General features: G+C 35.6%; 3 protein-coding genes across 6 annotated transcripts in view; 1 reads left to right on the plus strand and 2 right to left on the minus strand.

Moving 5' to 3' along the window:
• The window catches only part of LOC115237327 (poly [ADP-ribose] polymerase tankyrase), a 7,026-nt gene extending 2,435 nt beyond the window's left edge, over window positions 1-4,591 (minus strand). The window contains exons 1-9 of one of the 3 annotated variants that reach the window (XM_029810307.1): window positions 4,227-4,591; window positions 3,276-3,478; window positions 2,836-3,128; window positions 2,476-2,729; window positions 2,028-2,361; window positions 1,780-1,910; window positions 1,479-1,707; window positions 760-1,145; window positions 113-544 (exon numbers count right to left, since the gene is read on the minus strand). In XM_029810307.1, the coding sequence (XP_029666167.1) occupies window positions 113-544; window positions 760-1,145; window positions 1,479-1,707; window positions 1,780-1,910; window positions 2,028-2,361; window positions 2,476-2,729; window positions 2,836-3,128; window positions 3,276-3,478; window positions 4,227-4,428 (2,464 nt within the window). In that variant the 5' untranslated portion in view covers window positions 4,429-4,591. Of the gene's footprint in view, window positions 1-112; window positions 545-759; window positions 1,146-1,478; window positions 1,708-1,779; window positions 1,911-2,027; window positions 2,362-2,475; window positions 2,730-2,835; window positions 3,162-3,275; window positions 3,479-4,226 lie in introns of all 3 variants that reach the window. The other 2 variants (XM_029810306.1, XM_029810305.1) reach the window with 2 other exon arrangements.
• A 269-nt stretch (window positions 4,592-4,860) lies between these two features.
• Window positions 4,861-15,928, plus strand: part of LOC115237329 — a 27,878-nt gene continuing 16,810 nt past the window's right edge. Inside the window, exons 1-2 of the mRNA XM_029810310.1 lie at window positions 4,861-5,329; window positions 5,610-5,761. Of these exons, the coding sequence (XP_029666170.1) occupies window positions 5,084-5,329; window positions 5,610-5,761 (398 nt within the window). The 5' untranslated portion in view covers window positions 4,861-5,083. The remainder of the gene's footprint in view (window positions 5,330-5,609; window positions 5,762-15,928) is intronic.
• LOC115237330 (carbohydrate sulfotransferase 11) overlaps window positions 5,758-15,928 on the minus strand; it is a 14,176-nt gene continuing 4,005 nt past the window's right edge. Inside the window, exons 2-7 of one of the 2 annotated variants that reach the window (XM_029810311.1) lie at window positions 14,912-15,084; window positions 8,632-8,885; window positions 8,076-8,316; window positions 7,632-7,811; window positions 7,283-7,440; window positions 5,758-7,145 (exon numbers count right to left, since the gene is read on the minus strand). In XM_029810311.1, coding sequence (XP_029666171.1) covers window positions 7,061-7,145; window positions 7,283-7,440; window positions 7,632-7,811; window positions 8,076-8,316; window positions 8,632-8,885; window positions 14,912-15,084 — 1,091 coding nt within the window. In that variant the 3' untranslated portion in view covers window positions 5,758-7,060. Of the gene's footprint in view, window positions 7,146-7,282; window positions 7,441-7,631; window positions 7,812-8,075; window positions 8,317-8,631; window positions 8,886-9,039; window positions 9,160-14,911; window positions 15,085-15,928 lie in introns of those variants that run through there. The other variant, XM_029810312.1, reaches the window with a different exon arrangement.

Genomic DNA, 15,928 nt, shown 5'->3' on the forward strand with positions numbered 1-15,928 from the left:
ATATATATTTCTTGTTTCTATATTTTTTTAGAATGTTTTCTGCCTCTTTTATGTTTAATATATATTTTAATCAAGCTTGAAGAATTTTAAAACAATTACAAAGTATTCTTACCGGATACAATACTGGGTGGCCTACTGTTAACAGGATTGCCGCCAGTACTGTTGATCATATTGCCAGATGGTACCGATGGAACGATTTGCTGAGAAGCCATAGCATCTTGTAATAGACACCTTACATCGTCCGCGCTGGCTAGATCCACCGGAGTCTGTCCCTCCTGATTTTTCAGGAAGGGATCGGCGCCGTGCGCAAGCAGAAGGGCGCATAGTTGCGTTCGACCTTTCTGCGCAGCTTCATGAAGCGGTGTAAATCCCCATTTATCAGTCGCGTTCACTACAGTGTTATATTTAATGAGCAAGGCTGCAATGTCCAAGTGACCATAACTCGACGCGTTATGCAAAGGAATAAGGCCGCCTTTATCTTGCGCGTTTACATCTGCTCCACGTTCGAGCAAAAATTCAGCTACCTCCAGGTTATTGTACCCCGCTGTATAAAAAAGAAACATAATCTATGTGTAAAACTACATATAAGAATAAAATCTTTTTATTTTCATCTCCTTACAAGAAAAAATTCGATTCTTAAATTAACAAAACAAGGATAACCAAAGGTGTAAAGAAGCGACTCAAAAAATTATTAAGAACAGAAAAAAAAGAGAATAGATTATCGATATTTATGTATTTATAAAGAGTGATATAAATTACCGGCCAAATGTAACGGAGTACTATTGCGTCCTTGTGCATCTCGACAATTAATGTTGTCTTGCGTGACTAGTCGCTGAACTCTAGCTAAATTGCCTTTCTTCGCTGCATCCAGAAGAGCGCTATTTCCACGCAGGAGATCCGCTACATCCTGATCACCGTCTCTTACCAGATCCAATGGTGTCGCGCCGTCTCTGTTCTTTTTAGTGGCATCTGCTCCGTGTCTCAATAGTAATCGAACTATCTCGTATTTGCCTTTGGCGGCGGCTTCGTGAAGTGGTGTAAATTTCCACAAATCGGCGACATTTACAGACGCACCGTGTTTTACCAACAATTCCGTGACTTCGTAGTGTCCATAAGAGCAAGCGTTGTGAAGAGGAACCAATCCACTATTTCATCATATTATAAAATAGATATAATGTCCAATGTTTTTTTTATTAAATTTTATTGAATTAGTTTTATTAAGAGCAGTTTAATTAAATTGTAGATAAAGGTAAAGATTGAATTATACTACAGATCAAAGAATATTTAAAAAGTATACAGAGAAATAATTGATATAAATATGTAAAGTATAAATAAAGTATAAATACCAATAGAAAGATAAAAAAACTAGTATCGTAAATTATTCGTTTTATAGAGGAATCCTCTATTTACAAGATATAAAAAACCAAAATTAGATCACACAAGTATTGTACTTTACAATAATATTGCAAATTACTTACCCTTTATCTTTGGCATGCACATCCGCGCCATGTGCTAATAGATACTCCACAACAGGCACTCTATTAAAACCCGCTGCAAAATGCAGTGGAGTTGAGTGCCTTCCGTCCAAATCGCGGCAATTCACTGCGTGTGGATTGGCCTGCAAGATTCTTTCTACCGCTGCAAGATCGCCCGATTTGCTCGCTTCCAAGAGTTGCGCTTCCACATCATCGGTTCCATTCGGCGGATCTATAAAATTAAACTTAAAAATGAAAATTGTTCTTCCGAGAATAAATCCTGAAATCAGATTAAATATTTTACCTTGCAGTATTTTTAATACATTCTCGGCAGCAATTTGCGCCGCGGTGTATCCTTGAAGAGATACTATCGACGGGTCGACATTGTACGATAAAAGTATTCTGCAAGCCTGTACGTTATCCTCTCTAGCACACCTAGTAAGGAAATAATTAATTGACAATTTATGAACTAATATAATCTAAACTAAAACATTTTATTTTTTTTTTTATAAAGGCGAGATTGAAATCAGTGGTTTTCTAGAACAAAGATACCTGTGTAACGCGGTTTGTCCTAAACCGTCCAGCGCGTTGACCTTCGCATTATGCCGAAGTAATATATCCATCGCATCGTAATGCGAATGATCAGTCGCTACGTGTAGTGGCGTAAGAAAGTCTTTATTTTTCTCATTCATGGCAGCATTTTTTCGAATCAAGGTCTCGATAATTTGCTTTCGCTTTGGATAAGGTGACGCCACTGCGCAATGCATCGGTGTGTCCCCGGTGTAAGGGTGTTTGAAATTGACGACTTCTTGAGACAGATATTTTTTTAGCTTCGTAAGATCTGCCTGTCTGCAGGCGTCTAATAGGCAGTGGCCCTTATACTCGTCTGAAAATCATAAGTATTAAATATCGATTTTAAAATGTGTACAATTGTAATTATATTTACAAATATAATAATAACATTACAAAGTATAATACGATAAATTTGCTTAAAACTCACAAGCTAATCTTTCTTGTAATTCGAGTGTCGGTGCTACGTCGATAGCGCTCTTACTATGGCAGTTTAATTGCGTCGGATCTGCACCTTCGCTCAACAGCAAGGAACAAACCTCTGCTCTGGATTTACTTGCGGCTTCGTGCAACGGAGTGAATGTCCAGAGATCACTGGCATTGACGGCGGCACCGTGCTTCAAAAGTGCCTCAGTCACTTCAAAATGGCCATATGAACAGGCATTATGAAGTGGCACGAGACCTCTGTAAAAGAATCGATTAGGATTTCAATAGATTTCGATTAGATCTCAATATATCATATGAATGAAGAGCTACAGTGAAAAAGTTGAGTGTCTGCATATATACTAACCCTTTATCCTTGGCATGCACATCCGCGCCGTTCTGAAGAAGAATCTGTACAACTCTAGATCTATTATATCCAGCTGCCAAATGCAAAGGTGTAGATCTCCTACCGTCACTAGCGTGACAGTTGACATTAAGAGGATTTAGCAACTGTAACAATCGTTCCTCGTTTCCAGATCTAGCAGCTTCTAAGAGCTCATCTTTCCTATATTCTCCTGTTAGTACTGATTTAGTGGAAGCATCAGCTACTTCTAATGCAGTCTTTCCTTCTGTATTCCTAATGTTTACATCTGCTCCATGCTGTAGCAGAGTAATACATACGTCTATTTTACCCTGCCAAGTACAAATGAAGATGAAAAAGTTAGACACCATTTCCATCTTCAGCTTTTATTACACGTGACAAAAAGTCACGTTAATAAGTATATTTTTTTGCTATAAAATAAGCACCTTAATCGCCGCCTCATGTAAAGGCGTGAAATTCCAATTATCTCTCGTATTTGGACTTGCTCCTGCCTCTAAGAGTAATCTCACAACATCGCAATGTCCAAAGGAGCATGCATTATGTAATGGATGTAAACCACCATCGTCACGTGCTTGAATTGATGCACCAGCGGATAGGAGAAATTCTACAACGTCCTTTCTACCATAACCTAAATTTTAAAAATAAACATAAAGATTTAATAAATAATCTCTCTCTCTGTCTCTCTGTCTCTCTCTAATATATTATATATTTTATATTTATTAATACATTATAATATATAATTGTATAGAGAAATTTATATTTATGATATAATCTCTAAAAAAATACAAAATGATATCATGCATAAAATATTGTCCATATTTTAGAAATCATATATTAAAATCTATGCTTGTCAAATTCTTTGACTTAAAAGTTTTTATATTTTCTCAAGAATTTTTCTATTTTTGTCTGTAAAGAAAATGTACATTTTTTTTTCTATTATCCCTTCTATTTTCTTATTATAAAGCTTTAGATTGTCTGTATGTTTCCACACACAAATTTGATTAAAGAAATTTATACATATATATAATGATCTTAAAAATATTGCAACTTACAAGCAGAAAAAAATCAAAATCAAAATCAAAAATTTATATTTAAAAAATTTAAAAATTTAAACTTAAATTAAAGCAAGTAAATTTAAACGTTGATTATCAACGATAAAAAATAGTTGCGTATACTCGCGATTTGAGAACAAGTTGACAATTCTGCTCAACAAACTGCGATCAGCTGTACGTGACACACTCGCTCATTAACCTTTCTTAATTATCAATCCACGTGTTTACAAAAACTTTTATATTCTCCGATAGTCTTATTAGTTTAGAGAGGAACAATGCTCGCGGTTGAAACGGAACAGAACTCCGTACTCGAGCTCGACTCACCAGCTGCAAAGTGTAGGGGGGTGGACTTGCGTCCGGCGGTGTCGCGGGCGTTGACCGTCTTCGGATTGACCAACGCCTTCACCTTGGCGAGATCGCCGGTCTTGCAGGCCTCGAAGAGCTCGCGTAGCGGATCACCGCCGCCGCCCGATCCCGGCAGCGAGTCCACCGCATTCGTCGTCAGCGTCGATCTGCGTCCTGCCATTTCTTCACACCGCCATTTTCACGTCGTCGCACCGTCCGACGACAGTAGGGATCGCGACGCAATTGCGACAGACAGACACATCTCACGTTAAACCCAGCGATGTCCGACTACACGCATGCACGCACGTTAAGTTTACCACGGACGGACAGACGTACGGACGAGCGGATGGGTTGCTAGGGAAGCAACTGGCGACATTTCGCATTTCCGGACGCACCGTGGACCAAGTACTATTCCAAGATACGTGACGACGAGAGATTTCTCGCGATTATCAGCTGGAATCCGATGGTAATTGAGGAGCATTGATTTTGACGATTGTAGTAATTAAAGACGTCGATATTACCGACCGTTCTCTCGATAATTCGTAAACGTGTCTGCCATGATCGATTAGCCGTTACGTTTGGTTACGTTGGCTGCACTGCGTGAACTTTGTACGGTGATTTGAAATTTTTGCAATGGCGAGCCCGCCAGTTTATTCGCGCGCGTTAGCTAGCACGTCATTGTGATTTTCTCGCGATTTTCTCGGATAATCCTTTTCCCGGAGGAGGTGTTGTTCGACGATACGTGGTTGGCGTCGCGTTGAAATACGGGTAACGTGCGTATAATCAACGTATCGATTGATATCGCGAACGAAAGGGACATACAACGAGACAGGACGATGGATATGTCCGGCGATGAGGACATGTTCGCTATCAGCGACGAGGAAACGTCGTTATCAGCGCAAACCGCGCCGTCGAATCCTGTCGAAGAGCATTTGTTGAAACAGCTCGCCGATGTCCAGAATAGGATAGATGCCACGACGAACGAGATCGAGGAGGTGAAAACGGCCACTTCGCGAATTTTGAACGCTCTGCAATGGCGCGCGCTTCATGGAGAAGATACAAATTCGGATTGTGATTGTGATGTAAGCAGTTTTTTTTACGGTGCATGATTAATACGATGCTTAACTTGCAACTTGCGTCTGAACAGTCTGAGAGCAATTCCTTTTTTGTTCTTATACACTTCTTTTCTTTTAATAAGAAATTACAATTTTATGTATTGTTAAAAAAATTCTTAGATTTTTTTTTTTTTTTCATGAAACTTTGCACACAAATAATCGAGGATTAATTCCCCTGCATTTAATATATCTATATATTTAATAATTAACTGTCTCATCAAAACTTCCGGTGTATTTAATATTACAGTTGTATACTGTCGAAGGACAACCTATCTTGAAGAAAAAAGGACAGCGTAGCATCAGTAATGCAGAAAGAATTGTGGAAATAATCTCACAATGGCAGTGCGTTCTTCAGGATAAGTGGATTATTGGAATAGAGCTGCAAAATGTATCGTGTTGGTGAGTTATCTGATATAATTTCTGTTTTCTGCAATGAAAATGAAACAAAAAGAGAAACATATCGAAATAGAAAATGTATAAATTTATAAATGTATAGATACACATCTGCAAAGATATAGAAGATAGATAAAGTAAAAAATTGTGTAAACACACAGAATATATATCGTACAAATCTTCTTTATTCAACAATGTGTTTTACTTTATAGAAATTTGTAATGCAAGTTGAGATATTTGTATTATCCAAATTTGATAATTGAATTTTGCAATCATATATGTAGATATTTCATTTGGAACTTAAGTATTCTAAATATTCAATTATTTTGATCAATTTCTACTGTAGCAAAACATATCATCTGCAAATATGCTGGTTTTTCTTTATTAATTTAATTTTTTCTTTGCGCTTGGAAATATACATTTTATAATTTTTTAGGATAATTTAATTCTACAAAATGTCTGCATCTCTTAAAGTGATGTGTACAATGTGATAAATTAATTATTTCAACATTTTGCACCATGTTTCCTTGAGGCAGTACTATTACTATTGATACAGTGATATTATATATCGTAATCATGTGTATACAAATTATTATTAATTATACAATTATTGTGCAGTTGTTAGGAACAACTCTAGCACAGTTAGATATTTTTATTGCATTATGCAAAATTGAAATTATCACCAATTTTTTTCAATTGTGTCGCATTCTAAAACTTTTTAAATCTATATAGACTTTTCTCTTAGATCAATTTTATTGCATTTTTATGTTTAAAGGTTTTAGTAATTTTTATTAGTTAATCTATTATTAAAACATAAGATAATTGAGAAATATGCAAATTTTTAGAGATTAAATAGCAATAAAGCTTTCAGAGCTGACAGCTGTAAATTTGTAAAAATTTAGCTCGCTTAATAATTTAACTATACAAGTAATGAACCGTACATCATTCATATTTGCAAGACATTATTGTTTATCATAAGTCTCCATTGTGTTCTATTCTTTAAAACAGTTGGTACGACAATTCGATAAACTTTAACATATGCACACTATCAAAATGTTTAATACGACAATGCAGTTTACATTAAGTTATAAAACCAGAACATATATTAAGTATTATTTCAATTTTTTAAATTCTATGTAAGAAATGCATCGACGGCATGATTGTTACTATATACATATCATAACTTCCTCTCCTTCCAAATTCATTTAAGTGCTACCTACAGTTTCGTTGTATGTATGCGTCATTCAGATCAGAGATTTTACAATACGTTCGCGCACACGTATCAAACGCGGACGAAGTATCAAATTACTTGCATGTCAGTGTGGTTATTTCATCCTTTCCAAACGTTAGATACTGTTCGGGTGAATAGTCGAACAACACAAAGTCATACCTATACGAAAGAGAAACATGAAATAAGATAGAGTATAATTTTACGTTTTTCTCACGGTATCATATGTAGAATCATTCATATATTTTTCGCATCTTTTGTCAGGCGAAAAATAACGAATGTAATTTCTGTAAACATACCTGAACATCTCGTAGAGCTCATTGATTTGCGTCTTAGATAATTGCGTGAAATAATTTTTTATAACATCTTTTGTTTGGACGCCCCTAGTTGGATTTTTCCACTCGGGTTTGATGATATGTCCCACGTGAGCTTGCTTTATAAGATAGTCTTGATCATCCTTTAACAAGAAAGTATGATGTTGAAAGCAATTTTCGAACAATTCGTAAAAGACAATTTAACGAAATACATTTTATTTCACTTAATATATTCTATCTTTAAACTGAAAATTTTCTTAAAATATAGATAAGTGAAAATTGTTTATCTTTCTATTGTCGTAGGTTCTCATTGTCGATGATTAAATTCACTTACATGTAGAGTCTCAAATTTAGCTATTATATCGAATCGCACTTGGCAGGGTGTGCAGAAATTTACAACTGGCGTCCAATGCATGTCAAGATCGTTTCCCGCTCTCCGCTGACATAATAGCCATCGCACGAATTCTTCGAAGAGCGGATACCTCGGTCCTTGCCTCGTATTCGTTTTTGGGTCCTGTATTTTGTAGAAAGCAATTTTGTAATTCTTTGCTGGGCATTAATATAAATTTCATCAAATTTAAATTGTCCATATAAATTTGTAATGAGGCACGAAAAGTTGATTCTCTCAAAATTCTTTAAAGACTCTATTTCTAAGTATTTTTTTATTGATCTGGGCCACACGTTTTGTATTCTATTTTTCTTTACAGTTTCTTTGCGAATCATTTATATTTATGATTCTGAAGTGATATTGCTCTTAAAAATTGTCAAATGATATTACCCTTGCTCTGTAGTGCCAAACTATGTGTGCACCGAGGTTGCTATGAAACGTGTGTGGTAGACTGTGCTCCAATTTGTCCCGGTAAGCGCTGAGCAATCTTTCGAACGGATGTCGCACTATCAGAAAACTGATGCTATCGTTTAAGTATTTAGCTAGCTCTTCTGCGGTGGGCCTAGGATATCTCTGTCTGGCCAGCGAAACTGGCACTGCTTTGGAGGCCTTCAGGAATTGCGGACTATATCTGCAATATTCATGCAATAATGATTACTCGAGAGATCAATCGTTATCAACTCCGTCGTTCAAAGACAGTCGTTCAATATATCCATTACCATTTTAATAAATTAGCAATAAAATAAATTAACGATATAGAGAATTTAATACAAGTTTGGAGTAGAGTTGTAATAATTAAAAACTTATAATATATATTATTTTATAATTACACCTTTTGCAATTTTCTACAACGATAAATGATATACGTGCGATACATACGACTTTATTTTTATTCTTTTCGTCGACGGAAAACTTTAATATGTACATATATGTAGTAGCGACTTACCCCGCAAGTAAGTTAAAGTTATACATCCACGACGTGGACGCCGCTTTGAAAACGTTGCACCATATAAGATGGTACTCTTTATTTACAAGAAATTCCCAGGCGTTCGGCCTGTGAAGTGAATCGTTTCCAGGACGATCGAGTCCTTCCTCGGCGCATCTTTCCGCCAGAAATTTCCGTCTGGCTATTAAACGTTGCTCGGTTTCCGCCGCGGTGATCTGTTCCAACATTTTCTCTTCCGGTGTTAGATTCGCGTCCTGTTAAAACGAATAAAATAATAAATCGATTTACAGGAGGAAACCAATGGTAAGATGTTTTTTTTTTTTCGCAATATAAATTGTAGGCGCGACACGCTATATTTCGATAATATTATTTCAGCAAATTTTACTGTTCGTTTAACGATACACTTGCCTCTTGTGTGAGCCGTTAATTGACACATTTTAAAAATTACGGAGCATCGGGTATAGTGTTATCATTGTCCAGTTGTCATCAACTTGACCTAAATTCGTAGTTAGCAAGGGGTTAGATATATCAGAAATTATTTCAATGAGAACTATGAAATGAGCCAGCGCTATATACACTGAATTATGAATTGGACGCTGACGTAAGAGTTACGACATGTGTACATGACGTAAGATATGAAACGTGTCGAAGATTATTTGCTCAATTATGTAGCGCGATTTTTATATCTTTACCAAATGACGGAATCGAGAGATACAGGTATGAACAGTTTGTATGACAATATAATTATCATTATTTTGTCGATCTATAATACATTTATGATCAATAGATTTGTTTGCGCTCAAGATTGAAATCATTATGTTATTTACATTACGGAGAGACAGATAAAAAAACATTTTTTTACAACTGTGTAATGTGAGTGTAAGAAATAAAAAAAATGTGATCACTTCTTGTAGTCGATATCGAACTAGCAGCGTTTATGATGTAGATAATTACGAGATAATGAGAGCGCAAGTAATTAGGGGATAATGAGCGATAATTATAGCGATATGATTAGTATAATTGCGTGCATAAGGATAGAGAGTTTGGCTTATATCACGCGTCAATAGAGAATCTACATAACCAACGGCAAATCTTTCTACCAAGATTGTAACACGTACATATATTAACCTTCTTCGTGACACGCAAGGTTAATCCAATTTCCTAATTTTTGTGATTAATGTAAATACGTGTCCGTACCTTACCGAGTACCCGCTGTATTGCGCAATTGACGAGTCTACGGCACATACATTTTCATTTACATTAGAAGTCACGCCATTTATATAAATATATTTAATGCATCCTTCACACACATGTGTTACCTTCAAACGAATAATCGCGCCTTTTGTCTTGGATTTAATTTTGACAAGAAAATATTTAATTATCACTATATTATGATTTTTTTATTTTCATAATCAATTCATGAGTTGTTCTTTTTAAATACTATTATCGTCGCGCTATTTCGGGCATTTAAATAAGAGATATAATTACAAGCAGCAATAAGCCGTACTACATGAAGTTGAGACTGCGAGAGGCAATTTTGTATACTATCTTGGGACACACCTTGTCGCATAAATCTGCGTCGCAAATAAGATGGCACGTTTCTACGATCTCATGAATCATCCGCAATTTTCGAGAAATCGTTTCCCAAGATGTAGGAAAATGATATACATTCTTTAAAATACGTCATTTTTATTGCAACGTAAGAGCTTTATCTCGTGATGCACTTATTTGCATTAAAACTTCAACAGAAAATACAGTTTCTATTGTAAGCGCAGCAGTATTTTATAGTAACATTTCAATAACTATAAAATATCGATCTTTAATTAATTCTCGGAACTGCGAGTGTTAAAATTCAGATTGCAATCTCAATCAATTGCGGTCGCGCTGAGACTTCATAACTTGAACAATATTTTTCTCTTTATTTTGCTGAATCATAATTCGTTCGGGATGATGTAATACGAGAAAACCGCATGGATGCGCGTAGCGCAGCGAGCTGGTAAGACCTAATACCGGCTTTCGCTTATTGATTTCGATGTAGAACGCGCCTTGTGCAGCGACAAATGTGGGCCACGAAGGGTGGTGGCGCATCGCGCACGTTTATGCAGTGGCGCATCGTCGTGCATGCACGTGTCATCAGTAAGACAAGGCTTTAGAATGTGTACATATCCGCTATTTTCCTGTATCCGTATCTCTGCATTTATTTACGTTAAGCAAGCGTGTCCTGTTGTGTCCGCCACACCGGCGACAAGATTGATGATTCCGATAAAACAACTTTTTAAAGTGCAAGTAGATGTCCGCCTGTTGCGACTAAAGTACTGTTTTAAATTGTTTTGATGAAGAAATAAAAGTTTCACAACTCGCGGATATATCTGTCTTGTATAGGATACGTTTTCCTTGTTTTAATACTAATATTCATGATAGTCACAAGTATTTATCATTGATAATTAATTTTACTTACGTCGTTTTACGGATAATTAAAATATCTCTTTTATTTTGTTGGAGATAGAACTCTATTTTTGCTCTTTAATTAACTGCTACATTTAATTAATGTTGGTTATTATAATTTTATACTGATTCTACACATACAAGTTTTCTTATTTCCAAATACAGAACGCGCGTTACTTTCTGTGCTTGCATTTATTTTATAGTCTTTCATTATTCCGCAATTAGCTTTGTTTATGAATATGAAACCAATGGTAAGATGTTTTTTTTTTTTTTCGCAATATAAATTGTAGGCGCGACACGCTATATTTCGATAATATTATTTCAGCAAATTTTACTGTTCGTTTAACGATACACTTGCCTCTTGTGTGAGCCGTTAATTGACACATTTTAAAAATTACGGAGCATCGGGTATAGTGTTATCATTGTCCAGTTGTCATCAACTTGACCTAAATTCGTAGTTAGCAAGGGGTTAGATATATCAGAAATTATTTCAATGAGAACTATGAAATGAGCCAGCGCTATATACACTGAATTATGAATTGGACGCTGACGTAAGAGTTACGACATGTGTACATGACGTAAGATATGAAACGTGTCGAAGATTATTTGCTCAATTATGTAGCGCGATTTTTATATCTTTACCAAATGACGGAATCGAGAGATACAGGTATGAACAGTTTGTATGACAATATAATTATCATTATTTTGTCGATCTATAATACATTTATGATCAATAGATTTGTTTGCGCTCAAGATTGAAATCATTATGTTATTTACATTACGGAGAGACAGATAAAAAAACATTTTTTTACAACTGTGTAATGTGAGTGTAAGAAATAAAAAAAATGTGATCACTTCTTGTAGTCGATATCGAACTAGCAGCGTTTATGATGTAGATAATTACGAGATAATGAGAGCGCAAGTAATTAGGGGATAATGAGCGATAATTATAGCGATATGATTAGTATAATTGCGTGCATAAGGATAGAGAGTTTGGCTTATATCACGCGTCAATAGAGAATCTACATAACCAACGGCAAATCTTTCTACCAAGATTGTAACACGTACATATATTAACCTTCTTCGTGACACGCAAGGTTAATCCAATTTCCTAATTTTTGTGATTAATGTAAATACGTGTCCGTACCTTACCGAGTACCCGCTGTATTGCGCAATTGACGAGTCTACGGCACATACATTTTCATTTACATTAGAAGTCACGCCATTTATATAAATATATTTAATGCATCCTTCACACACATGTGTTACCTTCAAACGAATAATCGCGCCTTTTGTCTTGGATTTAATTTTGACAAGAAAATATTTAATTATCACTATATTATGATTTTTTTATTTTCATAATCAATTCATGAGTTGTTCTTTTTAAATACTATTATCGTCGCGCTATTTCGGGCATTTAAATAAGAGATATAATTACAAGCAGCAATAAGCCGTACTACATGAAGTTGAGACTGCGAGAGGCAATTTTGTATACTATCTTGGGACACACCTTGTCGCATAAATCTGCGTCGCAAATAAGATGGCACGTTTCTACGATCTCATGAATCATCCGCAATTTTCGAGAAATCGTTTCCCAAGATGTAGGAAAATGATATACATTCTTTAAAATACGTCATTTTTATTGCAACGTAAGAGCTTTATCTCGTGATGCACTTATTTGCATTAAAACTTCAACAGAAAATACAGTTTCTATTGTAAGCGCAGCAGTATTTTATAGTAACATTTCAATAACTATAAAATATCGATCTTTAATTAATTCTCGGAACTGCGAGTGTTAAAATTCAGATTGCAATCTCAATCAATTGCGGTCGCGCTGAGACTTCATAACTTGAACAATATTTTTCTCTTTATTTTGCTGAATCATAATTCGTTCGGGATGATGTAATACGAGAAAACCGCATGGATGCGCGTAGCGCAGCGAGCTGGTAAGACCTAATACCGGCTTTCGCTTATTGATTTCGATGTAGAACGCGCCTTGTGCAGCGACAAATGTGGGCCACGAAGGGTGGTGGCGCATCGCGCACGTTTATGCAGTGGCGCATCGTCGTGCATGCACGTGTCATCAGTAAGACAAGGCTTTAGAATGTGTACATATCCGCTATTTTCCTGTATCCGTATCTCTGCATTTATTTACGTTAAGCAAGCGTGTCCTGTTGTGTCCGCCACACCGGCGACAAGATTGATGATTCCGATAAAACAACTTTTTAAAGTGCAAGTAGATGTCCGCCTGTTGCGACTAAAGTACTGTTTTAAATTGTTTTGATGAAGAAATAAAAGTTTCACAACTCGCGGATATATCTGTCTTGTATAGGATACGTTTTCCTTGTTTTAATACTAATATTCATGATAGTCACAAGTATTTATCATTGATAATTAATTTTACTTACGTCGTTTTACGGATAATTAAAATATCTCTTTTATTTTGTTGGAGATAGAACTCTATTTTTGCTCTTTAATTAACTGCTACATTTAATTAATGTTGGTTATTATAATTTTATACTGATTCTACACATACAAGTTTTCTTATTTCCAAATACAGAACGCGCGTTACTTTCTGTGCTTGCATTTATTTTATAGTCTTTCATTATTCCGCAATTAGCTTTGTTTATGAATATACGTCGTTTTTACAAAGAATAAAGTTTTTACCCGTTGCAATACAAGTTTTCAACTGTGTCTCGCCATTCTGTGATTATCTTGTAATTAACTTTTTTTAGCAGAAACTTTTTTCATCTCACGCGCCTTTGACTTTATAGTACGGTTATAGAGTGGCATGTGTGATGGCCATTATTTATCATACAAATATTTCGACATATTAAACCTTTTCGGCATTATATGTTATCTGAATCAGATGATCTCAAAATTCTCTACCGAAATATGCTTTCTTTCTTGACTCTATTGTATAGAGTAAAGCCTTTTTTTCTACGATGGGGCATTTAACATTACGTATCGTTATCAGAAAAATGTTCACTGAATAAGTTTTCGTGCATTTTTTCGTAAAAATACTGTAACGGTAAAAAATGAATATAATTTCTAGACTACACAATCACATGCATAAAATCTCATTGTCAGAAATTGTTTATATTTTAGCAACATATTCCTTTTAAGAGATTAATCTATTTGTTTGATATCGTGAATGTCTTATCGTGATAACATATTCGTTCGCGATGACATCCGTAAAATGATTGCTACATACGATTAGGGGGTAACTTTAACTATCTTTTTGGACACTTAAATGGCGGGCCATATTAGGCGGGCACTGATCCACGTACCGCATTGCGCCTGGAAGCGTGCCAATCTATCGTCGTCGTGTTTTACGTAAGGCAAACGTTTTCGGTCTCCCAGGAATTGGTAGGAAACAGAATTCTGCATTTTCTCGGAACAGATTTTTTAAATGCGAGTTTTCGTTATATACTTGCTTTCTTGATCTAATATTTACAAAAATAAATTCCGATAGAGATAAAAGTTTAAAGAATAACTTAAAAATAAAATGCAGCAAATAATTATCGGCGGAATTAAAATTAAGATCGTATATATTAATATTTGCGAATTTTTCTAAATAACTCTGAAAATTTTGTAGCTCATGTATTTGTGATTATAAGATTTTAAGTGACTTCGGAAATGTTTGATTCTATTAAAACATCTCCCGGAAAACTTGCTTCCGTCTGTACTCATATCGGACTAAACAAAAGTTTTATAAATTGTATACATATTTAATTTATCGAAAGTAAGATATAACGCGCAAATTTTTATTAAAAATGCACCAAATATTTCGTATTGAGGCCCGTCAGTGATAACATTTTTATAAGGGACTCACCTCCAGTGAATTCCCGTGCTGCAAGGTGTTGGTGCTATCCTGGCAAGACAATGCCAGAAGGATAAGCGCCAGGATACCGGCGGCAAAGATAGCACGGCGAACTCCTGCCAAGACGCGACGACGTGGGGTCATCTTCTCCCGGAAAACGTGCTTCCGTCTGTACTCATATCGGACTGAAACACGTTTAGAGCGTTACCGTACGATGTTACCGTAGCTTGCCCCGATGAATCACCAATTCACGAGGCTTCTTCTCGCGGATCCTCTCTTAGCCATTACATGGAGCGTTAATTGTATTAATCTGTCGATTGTTCGCTACACCGTTACTTCTTGAATCTCGTTGCTAGCGGGAATGTTCGAAAGGTGGGAGTTAATTGAACCATTGTGAGAATGCAGACATAAATGTATTAAGCTAGTGCGGCTAGAAATTAAGCGTATATAATCCGATCGTGAATTATTTAATGTTCAACACCTTGTAATTAATAGCACTCGCGTAATAGGCGCATATTTATGATAGATTGTTTAATCGCTTGGGCAATCGCTTTAAATTTGATAATATAAATAATCTTTATTTTATGGTGAGGATGAGATATAGAACCGATAGAGTTAATGGCGCATGCGGTCTGCATTACTGATACTGTATACGCGTGTTCCGCTTTGATGAGAAAGCGAATTGTGATACCAGATAATGAGAATATATACTGTTACATCTCCCTCTTCCGCGTGACTTTTTGACATTTGTAGATGAATACGATATTATTGATTCGTCATATCGACAAATCAATTAATTATTATTATCTCTCAGATTTTTCTCATATTAAATTTATTCGCATTTTATCCGAACGCGCACGTGGAGAAACATTAAAGACATCTGTCAGTAAGTAAACATTCGTTTTGTGCATTATCAAAATCGCATTTACCTTAATTAAACACATATTTTATAATAATTGTATTTATAATGGTCAATGAGAGAGGATAGAGAAATATTGAGTTATTTTTCTAAAATGAGAGAGGGAAAGA

Source organism: Formica exsecta, unplaced genomic scaffold (genome assembly GCF_003651465.1).
Source record: "Formica exsecta isolate Colony F162 unplaced genomic scaffold, ASM365146v1 scaffold290, whole genome shotgun sequence".
In the NCBI taxonomy this organism is placed as follows: Eukaryota; Metazoa; Arthropoda; class Insecta; order Hymenoptera; family Formicidae; genus Formica; species Formica exsecta.